General features: G+C 40.7%; 1 protein-coding gene and 1 long non-coding RNA gene across 7 annotated transcripts in view; one reads left to right on the top strand and one right to left on the bottom strand.

Moving 5' to 3' along the window:
* The window catches only part of cald1a (caldesmon 1a), a 78756-nt gene that overhangs the window by 26665 nt on the left and 29797 nt on the right, over positions 1–22294 (top strand). For 5 of the 6 annotated variants that reach the window (XR_007042032.1, XM_047389597.1, XM_047389596.1 and 2 more), the window contains exons 2-3: positions 11032–11117; positions 21938–22075. Coding sequence is in view for 5 of the 6 variants with exons in the window: in XM_047389597.1 (XP_047245553.1) it covers positions 11041–11117; positions 21938–22075 (215 nt within the window). In the remaining variant the exon portion in view is untranslated. Of the gene's footprint in view, positions 1–9106; positions 9250–11031; positions 11118–21937; positions 22076–22294 lie in introns of those variants that run through there. The other variant, XM_047389595.1, reaches the window with a different exon arrangement.
* The window catches only part of LOC124882923, a 35266-nt gene that overhangs the window by 7043 nt on the left and 5929 nt on the right, over positions 1–22294 (bottom strand). The gene's annotated exons all lie outside the window — the stretch shown is intronic.

Genomic DNA, 22294 nt, shown 5'->3' with positions numbered 1-22294 from the left:
AAAAAAATCTTATTTAAAAAATCAGGGACAAAATAATAATATAGAATAGTTAATGGCGTGTAAAGAGTTTATCTCCTACATTGAAACATGGGATTAAAGTAGTACATCTTGGGTAATCTGTTTCTATAAAGGCAGTGTTTAAGAAGGTATGCAACAACAAATTTGCACCCAAGACGAATTCCTTCACTTGACAGATAATTGGAAGAAATGTTCCAGTTTTATCAAAACTTTCACTTTGGGAAAGTAAAATGGAGTTTAAAATGGGAACAACTGAGTTGCATGGTCCTTTTAAGGACAATTCCAGGATGTTGGACCTCACTTTGTGTATTTCAGCCTTGATTGGTCTTAATATCTTAGGGCCTGGGTGGAGGATCGCTGCAGCAGAACCTGATAAGACTGGAAACCCAGATTAGCTTGGAGCAGATCAGTACAAACAAACCCAACATTTAAACATCAGATCTCATAATTTTTATAATTCTGCCACGTCATCATTCTGATGGCGGTGCTGTTATTCTTTTGGGCCGCTGATTCAAAGATGAATTCAACCCTAACTAGCCTTGTCCAGCATATGCCTCTGCGGTATTCCATTGAGACTTTCTTGGCCGTGTGTGTGTGAGAAGATAAACCTTAGTCCGCCTGTCTCAGCGCATATGATTCACATGGCAAAGAGGTGCTATGGAATGTGAACAGTTGTCTGGGAATGCGAGAGTCTCCTTTTTCCTCACCCAATGGAAACTTGACATCTTACCCTTCAGGTCTTTTCCTCATACTGATGTGAAGTTTCCCCTGCTGGTTGATCTTCTTTTAAACTGCTTAAGTCAGCACAGAGGACATTGAAGACAGATTTAACGTAGGATTGCATTTAATCACTAGATCCTAAGTCACCAATGACAATACGCCTGAGGCATTCATGGTTGCATTTTACTTTGCGTTGGCATTACCCTCTCAGGTTTGCCTGTAAATGCCGTAGGCTCACGCTTGGTGAAAATTTTCCCCTTTTGAGCTGAAGCTTCTGAAATTTGTTTTGGAAGAGAGTGAATGTATGCAGAAAGCAGATGGTAATGAGGACAAGTTGAGCGCTGATGCAGTTGGCCACTTCTGTTGCGTACAAAATATGGTTGCAGCTGAGGATCCTGACGTTGAGAGCAAACGTTTGTGGTTGACATTTGCTATGACAAATCAAGAAAGAAGTTTGGCTCCAACGAAAGCTTTAAAGCCTGTAAAATTAAACTGAGCATTCAAGTTAATTCATAGCCAACCATTCCTGCCCCTTTTCATATTTTAGCTATGCAGAGTGTGCAGCTGTTGGTTTAGCTGAGGCATTGTGGTCAGAGCAGGAAGGACAGTGAGAGAAGACAGTGTGGGAAAGTTAGAATTGAACACTGAGAATAGGCAGTAAAGTCTTGAGACAAAATGTTGTAGCGTGAGTGCATTATTATTGTTTTATAAGAAATACTGGCAATATTGCTGAAATGCAGAAATAAAATAAATAAATAAAAATGTTCTGACCTAGGACCAAGTAATTTTGAATGTAGCCTAATAGGTTGGAGTGTTAAACAAAAATGGTACTTGACATAATGTAATAAACATTTAATGAGTGTAAATTAAGGTAAAACATCCAGTTTTAGAATAAAGCAAAAAAATGTACACCTATCTAATGAACTGGCATGTAGTTGGTAGGATAAACTCGACAAACTAATAGTACGATAAACGGCTTTAGCTGGTTTGTGAACGACTAAACTAGCTTAGCAGGCTAACGTAAACAACAAAAAAACAGAGCATTTGTGTTTTATAGGAATTATTGGACACATTGTGTGAATTTAGTTTATTTTAGATGTAAATGTAGGAATAAAATGTACTTATGAAACATTAACTATGATAGCGTAAGTCAGTTAATAGGTGAAAACCGTGGTCTCCAAACTGTGGTCCAAAATTGTCACGTCAAAAATACTCAGAGGCCAAAAAAAAATATTTATAAAAAACTAAAATCACAAAAAATACAGTGAATTTGTTTAGCTGCAAAACATTAAACTAAGCATGCAATATTTTAATTAAATAAAGTACCCAGATTTTCTGTAGGAAGGGGATGTGTTAATCATTGTAGATCCAAACCAGGTTTTACAAATTTGCCTTATTTACAGAAAAACATCCAGTTTATAAATTCCTTTAGGATAGAAAAAAAAATAGAATATAAAAATCTCTATTCTCAGCAATAAGAACAGGATTTAGGCTGGTCTTTCTTTGAAACTATTTGCCAATTTGGGAATTATTAGCCAGGTTTAATAAATTAATTAAAATCACTGGAAGACACTGGAAAGATGTGGTCCCATTTATGATCTTGTACTTTAAAATCCATCCATTGTCTTCCGCTTATTCGGGGTCAGCTCATGGGGGTAGCAGCCTAAGCAGAGAGACCCAGACTTCCCCCTCCCCAGCCACTTGGGCCAGCTCGTCCGGGGGACCCAGACACCCTGCGGAGGAAACTCAATTTGGCCGCTTGTATCCGTAATCTCGTTGTTTCGGCCATGACCCAAACCTCATGCCCATAGATGAGGGAAAGATGAAAGTTGATCGACCGGTAAATCAAGAGCTTTGTTTTTTGACTCAACTCTCTTCACCACGACAGACTGGTACAGCGCCCGCATTACTGCTGACGCAGCACCAATCCGTCTATCAGTTCATTCGTGAACAAGACCCCAAGATACTTGAACTCCCTTAGAGGCAGGACCTCCCCCCTGACCCCGAGAAGGCACTCTACCCTTTTCCGGCTCAAGACCATGGCCTCGAACTTGGAGGCACTGATTCTCATCCCGGCCACTTCATACTCTGCTGCATCTGCTCCAGTGAGAGCTGTAGATCAAGAACTGATGAAGCCAATAGGACCACATCATTCGCAAAAAGCAGAGACGTAATCCTACGGCCACCAAAACGAATCCCCTCAACACCATGGCTGCACCTAGATATTCTGTCCATAAAAGTTATGAATAGAATCGGTGACAAAGGCAACCTTTGCGGAGTCCAACCCTCACAGGAAACAAGTCCGACTTACTGCCCGGCAATGTGGACCAAGCTTTGACACCGGTCATACAAAGACCTAACAGCCCGTATCAAAGGGCCAGCCCATAGTCCCAGAGTACTCCCCACAGGATTCCCTGAGGGACACGGTCGAACCCCTTCTCCAAGTCCACATAGCACATGTAGACTGGTTGAGCAAACTCTCATGCACCCTCCAGGACCCTGCTGAGGGTGTAGAGCTGGTCCAGTGTTCCACACTGCTCTTCCTGAATCAGAGGTTCGACTATCCGACGGACCCTCCTCTCCAGAACCCCCGAATAGACCTTACCAGGGAGAGTGTGACTCCCCTATAGTTGGAACACACTCTACGGTCCCCCTTTTTGGATAGGGGGACCACTACTGCAGTCTACCAATCCAATGGAACTGCCCCCGATGTCCAAGCGATGCTGCAGAGTTGTGTTAACCAACACAACCCTACAACATCCAGAGCCTTAAGGAACTCCAGGCGAATCTCATCCACCCCCGGGGCCTTTCTACCGAGGAGCTATTTTAATCACCTCGGTGACCTCAGCACCAGAGATTGGAGAGCCCGCCTCAAGGTCCCCAAGCTCCGCTTTCTTAGTGGAAGACGTGCCGGTGGGATTGAGGAGGTCTTCGAAGTACTCTGCCCACCGACCAACAACATCCCGAGTTGAGGTCAGCAGCACACCCTCCCTACTGTAAACAGCGTTGGTGGCCGATAAGACTCCTTCTTCAGCCTGACAGCATTCCTCTACGCCGGTGTCCACCACCGGGTTCGAGGATTGCTGCCGCGACAGGCACCAACAACCTTGCGACCACAGCTCCGGTAAGCCACCTCGGCAATGGAGGTGCAGAACATGGCCACTCGGACTCAATGTCCCCCACCTCTCCCGGAACGTGTTTGAAGCTCTCCCGGAGGTGGGAGTTGAAGATCCACCTCATGGGAGACTCCGCCAGGCATTCCCAGCAGACCCTCAAGATTTGTTTGGGTCGGCCAGGTCTGACCGGCATCCTCCCCCACCATCAGAGCCAGCTCGCCACCAGGTAGTGGTCAGCGGAAAACTCCCCTCCCCTCTTCACCAGAGTGTCCAAGACATGCAGCCGCAGATCAGATGACACGACAAAGTTAATCATTGAACTGCGGCCTATGGTGTCCTGGTGCCAAGAGCACATATGGACACCCTTACGCATGAACATGGTGTTAGTTATGGACAATCCATGATGAGCACAGAAGTCCAATAACAAAACACCACTTGGGTTCAGAACGGGAGGGCCATTCCTCCCAGCCACACCCCTGCAGGTTTCACTGTTATTGCCAACGTAAGCGTTGAAGTCCCACAGCTGAACAAGGGAGTCCCGCAGAGGGGCACTTTCCAACACCCCCTCCAAGTACTCCAAAAAGGGTGGGTAGTCTGAACTGCCGCTTGGTGCATAAGCACAAACAACAGTGAGAACCCTTCTCCCCACCCGTAGGCGGAGGGAGGCTACCCTCTCGTTCACCGGGGTGAACCCCAACGTACAGGCACCAAGATGGGGGGCAATAAGACGCCCACCTCAGGTCGGTGCCTCTCACTAAAGGCAACTCCAGAGTGGAAGAGTGTCCAACCCCTCTCAAGGAGACTGGTTCCAGAGCCGTGCGTCGAGGTGAGCCTGACTATTTCTAGCCAGAACCTCTCTACCTCGCACACCAACTCAGGCTCCTTCCCCACCAGAGAGGTGACATTCCACTTCCCAAGAGCCAGCTTCTGCAGCGGAGGATTAGACCACCAAGGTCTCCGCCTTCGGTCACCACAAATACCACATTGCACCTGACCTCTTTGGCCCCTCCCACTGATGGTGGTGAGCCCATCAGAAGGGGGACCTACGTTTCCTCTTTGGGCTGTGCCCGGCCGGGCTCCATGGGTGAAAGCCCGGCCACCAGGCGCTCGCCAGCGTGGCCCACCTCCAGGCCTGGCTTCAGAGTGGGGCCCCGGTGACCCGCACCCGGGCGAGGGAACACTGTTTCGTCATAAGGGGTATGTGGGCTGCACTTTATCTGATCCCTCACCTAGGACCTGTTTGCCTTGGGTGACCCTACCAGGGGCATAAAGCCCCTGACAACATAGCTCCTAGGATCACTGGGACACTCACACCCCTCCACCACGGTAAGATGACAGCCTAGGGAGGGGTGGATTAAAATGTTGAGATCAAAATTAAAGCTGATATTACAAAACTAGCAGCAAATCCCGATGTGAACGTGTAAAATGACAATTTAACAGATAAAATATTAGACAAATCATGAAGTTAGCGTAAACCTGCTAGCTACAATACACCCAGCAAGCTAACAAAAACTTCAGACAAACTAGGCTAAAACTCAACAAAACCTTGAATGAAAGATAATTGTTTATTGGAAATAGTGGATACACCACACAGTAAATATCCATTCTGGCCTGCGAACGCCTTCAGATCTTGTAGAATGAATGGGAGTGTGTTGCCGGACAGAGGGATCTCTTGGTTTTCATTCTGGTAGTTTTACAGTTATAAAAAAAACAACCATATCAGCAAAAACCTTTTCCAACAAATGACAGTTTTAGATACCATTGGCTAATAATTTGCCCAAATTAGTGAATTATTCTGGCCCTGAAATATCTAAGCAAAAGAGGAGACCCTCTTGATGATAAAGTTAAGGGAAGGACGACAAAACAACAAAAACCCGCCAGTTTAATGTATGAAAGCTGATCCACACTGAATGCACATCCTAGTACTGTACAATACAATAACCTTGCTTCAGCCTGGCTGACTGAGAGGAGACACCAACTCGGTAACCAAGCTTTCCAAATACACCACTGGTGTCGATGAATATCACATCTAGACACACACTCAATCAGAAAACCACACACTGACTGCATTTACAGTAGCCCCTGCATTTGTGGTCCTACAGTAGTTGAGAAAATTATAATTTGAAGCATTTTACATAAAAATAATACTGTTCACATAATACACAAACCCCATCACATGCAGATTGAACTTATTTGAACAGCTCTGTTACATACTCTGAGGAGACTCTTTACCCTGGCGAGAAACCTCAGGTTTGCCTAACTTAAACTGTCCCGGGAACCTCAGCCAAAACAGCTGTTGTAGCGCACTTCCTACCAGCATGTAGCATCTTCCTCTCATTACGCCTCCTCCTTATTTTACTGCAGAGGCTTTATCTGTGTGATAAAATAACCATAAAATGATCATCCTTACTTTGCTGAAATATACTTTCTCAGCTCAAATTGGAGTAGAACACCTGTCTCTGCTCTTCTTAGGCCTTTTCATTTTCATCCTTCACTTGTTTCCTCTAGAGAAGAGTTATAGCTTTAACTTTAGCAATTAATGCACCCTTGTTTTCGTGCACGTAAACGATATCCTGAGACTGATGTTTAGGCTTTTGTCAGATGCTAATTTAATCAAAACTCAAATCATTGACAGTCAATTTGAACTGAAATTTTCCATCATGTTGGCTCTACGGTTAAAGGTCCTGAGATGCTAGAGAAAGCGTCCGGGTGACCAGAATTTTCTCAAGCTATATGGAGCATAGAGTAACACGGGTATCCCCCTCCCCCACATGTTACTGTGCCCTTTTTCCATTTGACAACCAACTCAAATTTGGTTGTTTAGGAATATTTCATGTACCACATTTTTTGGAAAGCTGAGTTCAGTTTTACATGCCCAACTCTAGCCTGATTACTGCCTGACCTGTAGACTGGAGTTTGCTTAAATGAAATCTGTCTGACAACATGAAGTAGGTTATTAGATCTTAAAAAGGAACACAACATGCCCTAATCAAAATAATTTAAAGAACAGGCGAGATGTTAATGACATTTGTCATTCTGGAAAAGGTTACTCAGCCCATTTTAAAAGCTTTGGGACTCCAGTGAACCTCAGTGAGAGCCATTCTCCACAGATGCAGAGAACATGAATCAGTGATGAACCTTCCCCAGAGAGGCCGGTTTACCAGAAACTCCAAGAACCCATCAACAATTTACGAAAGAACTCAGAACAACATCTGAGGCTCTGCAGTCAACACAGGCAAGAGACGTTCAATGAACAATGAATTACCTTTCAATTTCAGCTTCAAAGTTGTATTAAGTGTGACATTTAACCTTATTCTGTCAATGAGGAAAAATGTATGTGACACAAGTCAAAGTGTAGCCTGAATGTAGCAGGTCATATCGGCATGTTAAATGCTCTTAGAACATGCTGTAAAAGTCACTCAGAGCTGACTTGTTCATACCAGTCGTACAAGTCGCCATTGCTCTTTTTATTTACTAACCTCACAGCTGGAAAGCCCATAACTAGAACTGCTGTTCTAGTTATGGGCTCATCTGCTTCGTCTTAATGTAAACCCCCTTTACTCAATAATCAAAACAGGATCTGCACAAAGAAGGGGAGCTTTGTTTAACTGGCATGTGAAATAAGAAATATGGAGTCTCTTTCAAGTCCGTCTATTAGAATCAAAGGTGAAATAACATTCCTCACATAGCTTCATGACTGTACCTTGAAGATTAATGTGTTTGTGCAGAGATTGTGAGAGGACAGCAAGTTCTCTCTTGTGATGGTTAGCCAATGTTGGAGCACTTCAGTAGAACCCAAAAAACTATTTTTTTTTTTTTTACCCCAACCTACTTTATCCCTTTTGTTTGTTGGTACCTTATTCAGCCAATAGCATTCTGTTGTTTCAACTCAATACTTTCAGTGTGTGGAGTCGTCATGCGGCAGTTTAATCCCAGTGGCTGTGAGGATCATATCAGTTTGGGCTTTAAGGGCTTTCAAGAGACTGGCACTTAGACACGGGGTTGTGTGCCAGGGTCTGGCAGTCTCGACAGGTTGTAATTTGACTGGTAAAATGTGTCATTATTCTCAGTGTGTAAAGCATTTGAGCAGACCGGCAGGAAGAAAGGAGAGGCTAAGAAAGGGTGGGGGGGAGTGGATGGATGGATGGATGGATGGATGGATGGAGATAAACAGGAATAAATAGACAAAGACAGTGAAGGAAGATGTTTTACAGCTGACAGGCACAGGCAGGTTAAAATGTGACAAAATATTTACTCTGGCTGGCTCAACTTTATGGAACATTTCTTTCCTCCTTCCTTTGATAGCTTTTGCTGTGTATGGGTGGTCCCTTCAGTGATACAGTTACACCTCTAGGTTGCACTAAAGGCCCTTTCTGTAAGGGCTCAGGTGATTCCAGAGATAAGAGAAAGTAAAAGTCATATGCATTGCATTTTAATTGCATATTTAACTCTTTTATAGCACTATTTTAGAGCAAGTTTAATCTTAAGGGACTTAGGCAAGCAGGCCCAGTTCATATACAGGTCCTTCTCAAAATATTAGCATATTGTGATAAAGTTCATTATTTTCCATAATGTCATGATGAAAATTTAACATTCATATATTTTAGATTCATTGCACACTAACTGAAATATTTCAGGTCTTTTATTGTCTTAATACGGATGATTTTGGCATACAGCTCATGAAAACCCAAAATTCCTATCTCACAAAATTAGCATATCATTAAAAGGGTCTCTAAACGAGCTATGAACCTAATCATCTGAATCAACGAGTTAACTCTAAACACCTGCAAAAGATTCCTGAGGCCTTTAAAACTCCCAGCCTGGTTCATCACTCAAAACCCCAATCATGGGTAAGACTGCCGACCTGACTGCTGTCCAGAAGGCCACTATTGACACCCTCAAGCAAGAGGGTAAGACACAGAAAGAAATTTCTGAACGAATAGGCTGTTCCCAGAGTGCTGTATCAAGGCACCTCAGTGGGAAGTCTGGGAAGGAAAAAGTGTGGCAGAAACGCTGCACAACGAGAAGAGGTGACCGGACCCTGAGGAAGATTGTGGAGAAGGGCCGATTCCAGACCTTGGGTGATAACTTACAGCATACAGGAAGCTGTGAGGGAAAATAAGGTTTAGCCAAGCTCCGACACATCTGTAAACAACACAGGAAAGGTTTTGGAGCAGAGATGAGGGACAGAAAGGGGGAAAGGAGGAAAGAAAAGGGAGGAGGGACAACTAGGAGGGAGGGAGAAACAAGCAGGCATTTGCCTTTTCTATCAAATGAGGCCAGCTTTGTGAGACCACTACTGTAAGCTGTTGCTCTGCATCTTTGCTTGGACAAACCATTGAGAGTAACCGGTATGGTTTGAAGGACGAAAAAATACATCAGAGGCTAATATAAGGTACGACACTATTCTTTTTTTTTTTTTTTTTTTTTTCTTTTTTTTTATGAAACACACAAGTAGTATTTTTAGCAGTGTGTGCAGCTTGTTGCTCTGCATCAATAAAATAGGTGCAGATCAACAACTTTCATGCAGCCAGTCAGTGTTTGCTTTGTTTTCAGTTGGCATGCAGTAGATTTTTCTTTTCTTTGCTTGCAAGAACCATAGATGTATAATGGAAGGCTCAGCAGCTCCTGGGTGGTCTCAGGTCTCAGCCAGTCCTTTACCAAGTCTCTCTTTTTTTTTTTTTTTTAGATTTACTCCAAACTGATGATGTTAACATCCTGTCTTGGCTTCATCTTCCCTCTCTCCATCTCCCTTGTTTTTGGGCTCAGTTGTATGCTTTCCAGCCTTTTTTCAGGTTAGCTCCTCAGACTAATGAGAGCCGTGTTTGCAAAATTATAACCCCATCAGGAGAGGTGGCAATTAAAGTCGCACGTCATGCTGTTTAAGTCCAGTGTAGTATTTAAGCATGAGAAGCAAGCGCTATATGACCTGCCGTTTGACTGATGTTTGCATGAAATGAAAGCAGCCCTGGCAAATATGAAATTAAAGCCTAAAAATGAATTCCATCTTTTATTGCTGCAGCATAGTTTCCTTTCGACCTATGATTGCATTTATTAATTGAGGGGAAAAACACCATTTAGAGCAATAATTGATTTAGCAAACAATTACTTTACATTTAAAGTATTTATAGTTGACATTCATTTTAGCTAAGCATAGCTTCTTTTTTCCTATAAATATGATGCAGCACGCCTGCTCATCTTACTTAGCTAATCTTCAAAATGGGAAAGACAAAAAAGCAAGGGCGGATGTGTGTTGATCTTTATAAGTCAGAAAATGGCTACAAGAAAACATAATAGCCTAAACATGCCCATATCCTTTGGCATAGCAATAATTAAAAAGTTTAAGATAACTGGAACCGTACAAAAACAAGGCTGACTGAGCACCAAGTTTTTTCTTGGTACCATGCAGTCAGAAAGATGGTAAGCAAGTAAAAAATCTCCAAAAGTCAAAATTTAAGAAATGCACCAAAGTGTTGCACGCTGAGGTTTTCCAGTTTCCATATGTTGTTTACATGGTAGCTGGTTCTTTTGGAGGCATGTCAAAGAAGCAAGTGATGTTCTACCATCACAAACACAAAAGTGAAGTTTTTGCAACTCTATTGGGACTTTGTTAGATTGGCTTTGGTCTGATGAAACTAAGATGGAGCTTTTCGACAGCCAACACTACAGGTGGATCTCTTCTAAACACCTGGGTACCTTGTTAAAGTGAATGGCATCATGTACTCTTTAAATGACATGGCTGTTTTAAGCAGACATCTGGTGGATTAATGGTGGTTGGGTCTTTCTACAGGATAAAGATCCAAAACATATGGTCAAATTAACAGACAAGGGAAAGGTTAGATTTTTCTAAAACCTGCATGTGACATTATGCTTCAACAATAAAACAATGTATCCTGATTCAACACAGCTGAATCAAATAAATGAGTCATTAGCAGGTTCCTGCAGAACCTGACATGCTTAGGAGGTAATGCAGCCATTTGAATCAACTGTGTTGGAGCAGGACAACTCTAAAACATGCAGGACACCAACGACTGGAGTTGGGCACCCCTGTGCTAAGGCTTTTTACACATCTCTACCAATAAATGAGGTCAGCTCTGTAAATAAATGCATTTCGTTCCTGTTTCCTCCCCAGAAAGCAAGTAAATTAACATATCTATGTTGTTTGATGTCTTCTCAGGGCGCCATCATGGAGGATATGGACTTTGAGCGGCGCCGGGAGCTGAGGAGGCAGAAACGGGAGGAGATGCGCCTGGAGGCTGAACGGTGAGACATGTTTTGGGCTGTCTTTTTTTATTCAGTCTTTCTCAATGTGCCTTGTTGAGGTGAATCTGCTGTCCTTAAGGAATTTTCTTTACAGCTGTGGAAACGGTGCTGAGCAGTTTTTGTTGTGTGATGACCCCTTGGTTGTTTATTCTCTGCACACCACCTCTGATGCACATGCCAAGTTATGGGAGGAAGTTAGCCAGGAGCTGGGTCTTTTAAAAACATCACTCTGCAGATATTGGCTTTCCCCAAAGCAGGCAGGTTGAAAAAGGGTTTGATAAGAAATCTGATACGCTCTGTGATGACCTTTAATGTTCAATCATGCCCTGCCTCCCTGTTTCCAATTTTCTCTCCTAGATAGTGTGGCCTTTTGAACCCTCTTTTATTTAGTGGAAGAAACTGATTAAACTAAAGTTGGTTTCTTCAAATTAATTCAACCAGAACACGCCAAGTGGACTAATCAAAAAGGTAGTTAAAAGGCCGTTTATTGCGAAGGGCTTTATACAGTGTGACAAGGTGTTTAGACTCGACTTTTTTTTATTTTTCTTAAAGTATCTCCATCTGTGGTGCAGTCTTTAGAATTAAGGCAGAGTCTGATTTGGATGCAGATAAGCGGCCAAGGTCACTCACTGCTTAGAAGCCTTATATTAGAGCCAGCATCACTCATGGAAAACAAACTGACACAGGCTTGAACTCTGCAGAACGCTTGGATGTTTTTCTCAGATAATTCATTCTATGACATTAAGAATACGTGAGTTGTATTTATAATGGTAAAGAGTGAGCTCAGTTGCTCAAGGTGAAATTGTTGTTTATGTGCAAAGGAAAATCTGTCAAATAGTTGGGGTAGCGTGCAAAGTACAGTAATTTCAACCAGGTGTTAAAATTATTCTGTGTTGCACCTGATATAAGGATAGTTGTATTTTTTTATGTTTTGGTGAGGTTCAGTGGCTTAACCAGTAGCTCATTGGATCAGTGTTTGTGCAGCCCCGCAGTTAACACCTTTTCACCAACTCTATTGTGTCCAAGTCTTCTAAATAGGTGAAAATGATGTTGGTAAGATGTCTGTACAGTTTGCATCTGCAGAGTAAAATTAATCAAATATTTTGGGGGTTTTTTCTGGAGTTTTGTAAATGTAGTTTATTAATACATTCACCTTGCGAGACAACACATGATGTTGGGTTCCTGAGAAGATTTTAACAATATTTCTGGAAAAACAAAGGATTACAAACTGTTTTCTAAAAGAATCTGCATTTAGTTCATCTTTTAAGCTAAAGATACATCCATGGTGAAATGTTCAGCCAATTACATGTTTAGCTTACATGTTTACTTGGGTTTATCCCTTCCCTTCCTTTGCTGCAGATGTACCTATACCTGTTTAGTTTAGCACAGACATTAGGCTTCAAAGCACATGCCAACTTCAGCACTGTTAGCAGCTTAAGGTTAGCTAGTGATTGCTTTTGTGAGTGTGGTCGGCTAGGTCAGTGAGCAAAAGAAAATTTTTCTTTATAGCTTCAAAATAGGAGTTCCAAAAACAGATTGCAGGATGTCAAGTTTAAAGTTTCATGCCCCTGACATATATCCTGGACATAATTATACTGTTAAATAAACCGCAACTAGATAGGACTTTTAAGGCCACCTTCACTTTAATGAAAACACAAGATGAGTTAGCAGAGGACCTTGGGCAGCACATTGTGTAGCGGTTAAATGTGCACCCATATACGATGTAGCCATCGAGGCTTCCCCACTAGGTTGTCTGGCTATTTCCTGACAACTGTGTATACAAGCCGGTAGTGACTGAAAATCTACAAAAAAGAAGACAAACAGCACTTGAATTAGCACAGTTGGATTTCTGTGATTTAGCACTATGCAGTTATTATACACATAAGGTTTCACTTTAGTTGTTGCTGTCTGTTTTAGGCCTGATCAAAATTTTTGAGAAAACTGTTGTGCTTTTAACATTTTAACCCAAGCTTAGTAAGGTGAAATATGTAGAATCAAATTGAGTGGGTATTTGAATTCCTAGAAACACAACACGCTGATATTTTGCTTTACTGTAGGAGGCTAAAAAGAGGTCTCTCTTAAAGGGGCTAAACTAAAAAGGATTGCGAGAAGTTAATATAGGATATCACTACTCATTCATTTACGGGTTTTTACATTCTGGTTCTCTACAGCCATTTTTGTTCAACAGTAATGCGAAAGTAATGTCTTGAGGGCCTCTTTTAATTTCCACCTCTTAGACTTGCATGCCTCATTTCCTCAGATGCACCCTTAATAGCAGATATAAGTGAAGCTTAATGGTTTCACAGCATAGCCCCCAACCCCCTTCCCACAAGCCACTGCTAGAATCATTTATACATTTTTCAAGTGTTTGTTACACAGACTCGATGGAGTTGGACAGAGAAAGCAGACTAAAGAAGAGGCGATAAAAGAGATGGAAGAAGGTTAACTAAAAAAGTTCATTCATGATATTTGGTTAGAGCTGCCTCAATTTCAGCTTTCAGGCAACACAGATCTGTTATTGGTGTATTTCTGACAATACAATTAAAAAAATCCATATTTAAAGTGTTTTGCCTTTTTCACACCTGTTTCAGTTCATTATCTCTAAATGGTAATAAGATTAATTTGATGAAGGCAAATACAAACTGTCATTAAATGATGATTTGTTTTATTGAGAGAGAAAAAAACTACAAAAACTTACCCTACGTTGAAAACTAGCCACTGGGGAATCAAGAAATAAGTTACATAGAAACTGTTGGACAACATGAAGTAAGCTATGGAACATCAAAAAACAACACATCATCCCCCAATCTAAAGAAATTCAACAGCAGATGAGAAACAAAGTCGTTGACATGTATCGATCTGGAAAGCGTTACGAAGCCTTTTGTAAGGCTTTGGGACTCAAATGAACCACAGCAGGAGCCACGAATGGGAAAACGAGTGATTAACCATCCCGAAAGTGACTAGGCTGCTACAATTACTCCAAGAACGCATCAAGGACTCATCCAGGAAGTTCCTAAAGAATCCAGAACAACATCTAAAGCAGGTTCAGTAATCATGATCCAACAATACAAAAAGACTGGGCAAAAATGGCATCTATGAGAGAGCTGAGGGTGATGACCACTATTTAGAAAAAAGGAACACACAGAACCATCTTACATTTGCCAAAAAGCATCTTGATGAGCCCTTAGACTTTGGGGAAAATATTCTGTGAACTGATGAGATATAAAGTGGAACTTTTTGGAAAGTGTGTGTCCTACTACATTTTGAGGTACAATTACACACTTTTAAAAACCACAAACATGATCATGGTAGTGTGATGCTCTTGGTATGCTTTGCTGCTGCAGCAGCTGAACATTTTCCCTTAAGTGATGGAACCTTAAATACTGCTCCCCAGCAGAAAACCTTGAAGAAGAGGGTCCAGCCATCAATTTGTAACTTTTTATTCAGCAGTGAGCTTGCACACCAGCAAAACAAACGAAATGAAGATTTGGAGTGGCCTAGTCAGTGGCTGGTCTTGAATCCGATTGAGGTGCTGTGACAAAATCTAAAACACTCTCCAGTGTTAAAACAATTCTTCAAAGAGTGGGCCAAAAATCCTCAACAGAGATCTAAACTTATCAGTTATTGCAAACCCCTAATGGGATCTATTAGGTTTAGGCAACAATTTGTTTTTCATATCTTTTTGACCTAAATAAATGAAATCATTATTTGGAAACTGTCTTTTGTATTTACTCGAGTTACCATTGATAATAAAATTGGTATGATGAAGTATGACCAAAAAAAAAGAAAAGCTGTCTTGTTGTTCGGTTTGAATTCAACCATAACAGAGGAAGCTGTAAGAGCAGTGCAGAGAGAATCTGGGGCCATGCAATGGTACCTGTAGGAATGCCAAATTACTGGCTATTCTATGTGTTAACCGCCCAGGTCTCCATTTACTACATGCTTGGACACTGCATTTGTCAGTGTTGGAGAGGGTGTGCTTTTTCATCTAGTGTTAGTAGTAGTGTGGTCTCTGAGTGTTTGCATGCTGTACTCGACCATGTTGTGCTTTGTGTGGGGCAAGTGCCTGCGTGGAGTAGATTTTCTCTGTGTGTTTCACATCAGAGGTGATGAAAACTTGACAAGCTCCATTGAAGTTTTTATTATAAATGTATGTTTTGTCTGTCTGGCGTGGAAGACGGGCAGCCAAGTCTTCCCTGTTCTGTTTTACATCAGCCTCGGTTAGTCATATGGAAATCGTTGCCGAGACAGAGGTCCAGGGAGGGCTTTGATTTAGTTTTAGGTTTATTCAATAAAGCCACACACGTTTGCATACAATTCCTCAAAGTTCAAAGCTTTCTCCCACTCTCGTGTTCTTCAATTCACCAATCAATGCTACTCATCAGGGCCAGAGTATGTTTTCCTTCAGCAAAACACACTCAAACAAGAATGTCTCCAAAGAGCTCATAGACGTGGAATTTTCTCAGTCAATTAAGAAACTATGCTGCTTTGGCCAAAACCGGCCTTTCTATATGTAGACATATACATGAGTCAATAAAAGGTTATAGTCTGGTAGAATTTAAACTTGTACTAGCTGTACATATAACTATTTTATTTTATTTTTTTAAAGGTATTTTGAGAAAATAAGCAGTCAATTTTGTGATTATTACTATATATTCTATAGCCAATTCATTAAACCTGTCAAGACAATTATGGTTAAAAAAAAATGAAATTCTAGTTTCAATATTTCCAACATTTTCAGCTAAAGACAAGCTAGCTGGTAGCTAACAGCTAGCTCTGCACAATTGTTTTTATATAAAGTCATAGCACATGAAAGTGGTTAAAAAAACATTAGCGCTCTAACTTTTTGGTATTGTCTTATTGTTTCTTTCTTTTAGCTATTGATTGAAAGATTTTCAAGATTTGTCATCATGAAAAGCTTTTTTGCATTTTGCAATCTTTGCAAATTATGTTTCTGTGATGAGAATTCAAATAGTTGTTAGATTGTCCAGAGAGATCAGATGCATACTCCTTCATCGCAAAGAGCCATATTGGTTGCAATCCTTTGCAACCTTGGTAGAATTTCATGTTATACAAATTAGTAGCATATTTAGTTAGTTCTAAAAGTAAAAAGAATTGCTTTACATAAAGTAGTTATGTTGAATATTAAATATGCTGTTGCTCAACTTTTACTTGTTTTTGTAAAGAAATTTGTCAGCACTAGCTCACAATTTCCAAACAATCTAAAACAAAGTCAGCTGGAAACTCTATGCTAAGCTAAATGATAAGCTAACTGGCTCATCATTCCGATGTTGCTTTTTTTTCTGTTGACCTATTCCTATCCTTTCCGATTCATTCTTTACGCCTCTCTTGACACTCCCCTTTAGAGACCAGGAAGTGCTGAGGAAATAACACCCATCCCCTGTGAATGAACCATGTCAAACAGTCCCCACTCTGGCTGAACAGACTATTCGAAATATTATATCCTTATATGACCTTATATGTCAAATTTCAACCTGCTTGAAGACCCTGAAAGCTGATATCTTTCATTTAATGGTATTTATTGTCATTCTATACTATCTCAATTATCTGTGAGTAGAAATAAACGTGTTTGGGTGGGAGTGTATATCAGTGTTGTGTATCCTTGGAGCAGGCCCACAGGAACACACAGAGGGTGGACTCTGGTCCTGTGGACCCACAGTAGTAAGGAAAATAATCCAGGGAGGCCAGCGTGGGAATGGGTCAGCATTTCTGACAGCCCAGTCCAAGCCCCCGGCCCTCCATCCCTCCCTCCCGCTACCATGCTTAATTCCTCTGCCCTCCCCTCTGGTCTCTGCAGCCTTTCTCTCTTTACTTTCCTCCCTCCCATTGCTCTGTCCTGCTGTTGCCACAGAGGGTTTAAGAAGACCTTTCCCTTGGGCATCTCCAAAATGATTTTCACTGACATTTCTGGGATTTTTTTTAATGATATTTGAAATTTGTTTCCCTAATAAGCGCACTACTAGCAATGCTTTGTCTGGAGACAGTTGATTTTGAAAGTTCATGTAGATCTGTGATAAATATCATTTTGAACTGTGAATACATGTCAAGCTTAAGTGTCTTGAACTTTATGTTGAAAAAACTTCAATGTATTTTATTAATATTCTCTGTGATAAACCAACACAAAGTAGTGAAGTGGAAGGAAACTTTTATACATAGTTTAAGAAAACGACAAAATAATCTCAACAGCGTGGGCTGCATTTGTATTCAGCTGATACCCCTAAAATAATCCAAAGCTTGCAGAATACAAATTCTTTCCACACTTTTATTTGAAAACAATGTTTTATTTTCCTTCCACTTCACAATTGCACACTACAAAGTGTTATTCTATCCCATGAAAATGCACACAAAGTTGGTGGTTGTAACGTGTTAAAATGTAGAAAAAGTTCAAAGGGTATGAATACTTTTGCCATTTGCTGTAAATATTCTGGATTTGTAATACTGGCAATCTTGAATGTTTTCTTTACATTTTATGTTTGGTCACCCTAGAAACAACTTTCTGTTGCATGGTATACACCAGCAAACGCATTTAGCTGAAGCTTACAACCGTGGCTGTACATCATTTTATACAGGAAAGTTGGCCTTGATAAAATCTGCAGATTACTCCTTTTTCCATTATTGTGCACACCCTTTCCTTCCCGTTTTTCATTTCCCACTTCTTCTTTTTATCCCTGCTCCCCGTTTTGCTTGCTCTCCCTCGTCCTCTGCTCCCACCTCATATTTCTGTCAGTATGCTGATAGAGTTTGGGGCCCAGGTAAGGAAGGGGGGATATTAAATCAGGGTTTTGCTTAGTGTATGCGTCTCTACCCATAGCTGTGATTGACAGGAATGCTAATTCAGCTTTTAGGAGTTTGTTCATCTCACCTACTGGGGAATCTTTAACCCTGAGACTGTCGATGTCATCCTAGACGCCAAGGACCCTTTTGTGCCATTTTTAGCCCATGTCTTTCCCTCTTTCTCATGACATTCTGTGCTGTTTCTAGGGCGGATCTGTCCCATGGGAGTCACAGCAGTTGTCTCCAAAAAACATCATGTTACCATGGCAAATTAAATGAAGGTTAATGTGCTTTCTATTAAAGGGGAATATTGTTGAAGATTTAGAAAAGTATATACATTACTAGTTTGAATTGTGGGTAACATAAGTGTAATGGACAGTCTTCTGATGTGACTTTCTAAACAGTCATGGGAAAAACTAGTTACGCTCTTGCTGGTTCTATAGGACTTAACAGGGAAAGGGACAATCAGCAGCTACTAACCAGTTGCACATGATTTATGGATCATCGGCAGGTGTGACCACATCTATGAAAGCTGATGTTGTGGTATTTTGCTCATTAGCTAAATCATTGAAATTGAGCATTCATCTGTATTAACACAATTCCAAGGTGGGAAGACACCAGCAATATCCTCAGACTCAACTGAGTCAGTCTGAAAGTAGGTCATAAATCCGTGTTCAAAATATTAAATCTATCTTTCAACAGGGGAAAATAATATTCAGTTTGCTGATCTGAACCATACATATTTGTGTTAGCACAATGTCAAGCCACAAAGGCATCAGCAATGACCTGAGAGAAACAAATGTTACTGCCTACCAATCTGAAAAGAATAATCAGACTATTTCCAGGCTATTGGAAGTCTTTGCTTCTCCAGTGAAAACGATTATTGAGTTTGTTAGTCTGACTGATGCAGATATGTATTAAGATGAAAAGAGCCACTTTTCTGTATAAAGGAAAAAAAGCACGACTTAAGTTTGCCAAGCTGCATCTGAACAAACCACAGGATTTCTCGAACATCGTCCTTTGGATACATAAAAAACAAAGTAGAGATGTTCGGCTGTACTGCACAGCGTCATATTTGAGGAAAACCAAACTCTGCATATCAGCCCAAGCATATATTACCAGCTGTCAAGCATGGTGGTAGAGGAGTGAATATTGGGGCTTTATTTTGCAGCCCCAGAACTTATTTATAACTTGCCTCACTCTGGGTCCATCAACAGGATGATGATCTTAAACAGGAGCAGCAAATCTAGGACAGAATGACTGAGAAATAAAGGAATCAAAGTGTTGCAATGGTCTGGTCAAAGTCTAGACCTCATCATGAATACAATTCTGTGGTGGGACCTTTGGCTTGTAAAAAAAAAAGACTGGGCCAAATGTCCATTAACTGCAATTTGAGACTGATAAATTATAGGATGTACTTTTTGTTCTCATGACTGTAAAACTGGACATAGATTTCCTTTTTTATGGATTTGGAACTGGAGTACCGATTTCTGAAGAAACGTCACCTTTTTCCAAGATCTCAAGAGGTTAGGACTACAACAAATTTTGCATCGTTTAACTTTCTTCCAACTCTTCTCATGATCAAGTCAGTTTTTAAACCCAAAGTTCTCAGATTAAAGGAATCACATATGTAAAGCATTGCCTGATATTACCAATGTCACCATCCCATAGGCCTTGCATATCTCTACTGGTATGACAACATTGTTTGCGTTAGAGCAAACTGGAGAAAGAGACAGTGTAGGGTAGCAGCGAAAATGGAAGGAATGAAGGGAAAAGTTGTTCACAAGCTGTAAAACTTCACATAAACCAGAGCAGCTTTGGCTCTGCTCGCCACACATGTTGTAATTAACATGCAGAGCCATGCTTCGCTGGCTGACCTCAAAAAGCTGCGCTGTGATCTGAGGTAGCTGGGGCATGTGGTTAGCTGTGGGAGTGTAAAGGTCAGCCAGGGCATTGCCGATGAAGCGTGGAGCTCAGTTCATAAACATCAGGTGGCCCAAATAACCCGATTTCAGCCAGGATTTTTTGTTTGAAGGAAAAAAAACAACAGGATGATTGCTTTGTGATGTTGGATATCCATATTTAAAATGTATCATTTGTAATTCGGTATCAGATGTACTTTTAAATGCATTTTCTTCCAGGAAAACTGCTTATTGTCATTCATATACATTTGTAACTCCAAAGCAAGACCTGAACTTGTTTTCCATCACATTTAATCTCATACATTGAAAGTAGCTTTAAAGGGAAATAGACTGTGAACTTTATCTTTTTATGAAGGGTTGTTGGTGCATTTCATTAAACAGATGTAACCACAACATGGTCCTTTGCCTTTTTTTAACAACAGTACATCCTTAGTAATATCTGGGCATTAGTGTAAGTAGAGCAAGAAGCTTGTAAAATTCAATCCAAAAACCAGATGTTTACCCATGTCTTAGATGCAACATGCTATGACCTTTGTTGCACCTGCTGCATGCTTGTCAAACTTTGCATTTTAAAGCAGGGGCACTCCAGTAAAGGAGAACAGATACTTCCAGATGTAAATTAAACAGCACATTTCGAGCTATTTTGGTGTTTTGGTTGATATTTTAAGAAACGGTTTTTTATCTTTATGAGCTATGCATCCCTCCACTGATTCAGCACCCCGCTTTGTTTAAAAAGAAAGCCTTAAACTTGACTAATCTTTTATTGTAATGGCATTATCTCAGAGTAAAAACTGTAGAAATATCCACTGTTTAATTAAAGTATATTTATTTGGTGAGCTAAAATATTTTTACAGACTTGTTTTTACAAAATTACCTGTTCCATAGTTGTTGACACCTTTAATTCCAATAAAATATTATATATTAAAAATATGCTTCAGTTACCTGATATAACTAATGTCCATTCACCACAGAGAAGCTAGACATATTTGCTATTAATTAGATCTCTTTAAGAAATCTAAATCGGCTTCAATTGGCAACTCAAAGCTTTACAAAAATTGGCCACATATTTCTGATGGGTGCATCTGTTTTTATTCATTTCATACATTTATTAAAACTTGATCAGTCTGTCAAGGAACATCTAATTGATAATCCATGACTTCCTGTTTCTCTGGGTTTTACATACAAGACGTCACAGAGACCAATGTCTCTTAGCCGCCTCTTCATATTGGGAAGGAGAAGAGAACATGCAATTTATTTAGAACAGATATATGTGTTGATCGTCCTAAGTCAGGAAATGGTTAAAAGAAAAAGGCTACTCTCTTAAACTTGCTCATATCTGCAGTCAGAGGAAAAGTTAAATAGTTTAAAACAACTTCAACTGTGATAAACAAGCCTGGATTAAGACTCCAGTTAATCTTGCCACCAGGCACAGTAGGGAGAAGTAGCATGAGATTGTTACTTCAGTTAAAGGTGAAATAATTTAAAGGTTTTGTACATTCAGATAATTGTACCGTTTGCAAAGATATATAAGATTATTACTGCAATTATTGCAGTCATGTGCCCTGGACATGCATGTCTACAGTTAGTAAATCATTCCCCCTCATGTCAGCACCATGTGGAGAGGTTTTACTGTATTTTACTTTTCATTGAATTTTGTTAATGTTAGAAAAACCTGATTCCTGGTTTTTAATTTATTTCTCAAAGAATTAACTGTTAAGATCATTTAATTTAGACCAGATCTGGACAAACCCAACACACTTTCATGGCTCTGTCTTATCTGCAGCCAAGCTAGGTCTCAGGCTGACTTTTTATCAGCTCGTGAAAACTGCAGCCTCGATAAGAAGTATTAGATGTCTCAGAGCTGACAGGTCAGCGTGATAAGAGAAAGGAGTGGGACGAACAAAAAACCCTGAAGCAAATCCATCAGCTCTGGTCACTGTGGTGATTACAGTCCAATTTAAAGAATGATTCACTTTGAAGTTTCTGACTTGGAGGTTTAATTGAGGATAGGAAGAAGGGAAAGTTGGCTTAAGAAAAAAATGTCAGAAAAGAAAATGTCCTTTCGTCCTCTCAATTGTCTTTTCTTCTTTTTGCTCCTCTCAGCATGCTCAAAAACGATGACGACGAGGAGGAGGCTGCCCGGGAGAGGAGGCGCAGGGCACGTCAGGAGAGGCTGAGGAACAGGGAGGGCGAAGAGCCTAGCAGCCAGCCAGACAGTGACGTCATGACCAACAACCATAGGTGACACGCGCACAGCAACACAACCTAATAAACTTGTTGGCTCCTATGTTCCTGTTAAATTGGAGCACAAGAAGGGCAGCAGCGAAGCAAAAATGCAAATTATAGCAAACGCTTCGGCTCTCCCTTAGCAGGGACTTGCTGTGAAGCTTTTTAAATCCCAAACTAGTGTAGTCGAAAACAATGGGCTTCTTGGTCTCAGATTAAATGTTGATGACCTAA

The sequence above is a fragment of the Girardinichthys multiradiatus genome, chromosome 17 (genome assembly GCF_021462225.1).
Source record: "Girardinichthys multiradiatus isolate DD_20200921_A chromosome 17, DD_fGirMul_XY1, whole genome shotgun sequence".
NCBI classification, from domain to species: domain Eukaryota; kingdom Metazoa; phylum Chordata; class Actinopteri; order Cyprinodontiformes; family Goodeidae; genus Girardinichthys; species Girardinichthys multiradiatus.
Note: the sequence above shows the minus strand (reverse complement) of the source record. Positions and strands in the feature narration are given on the sequence as shown.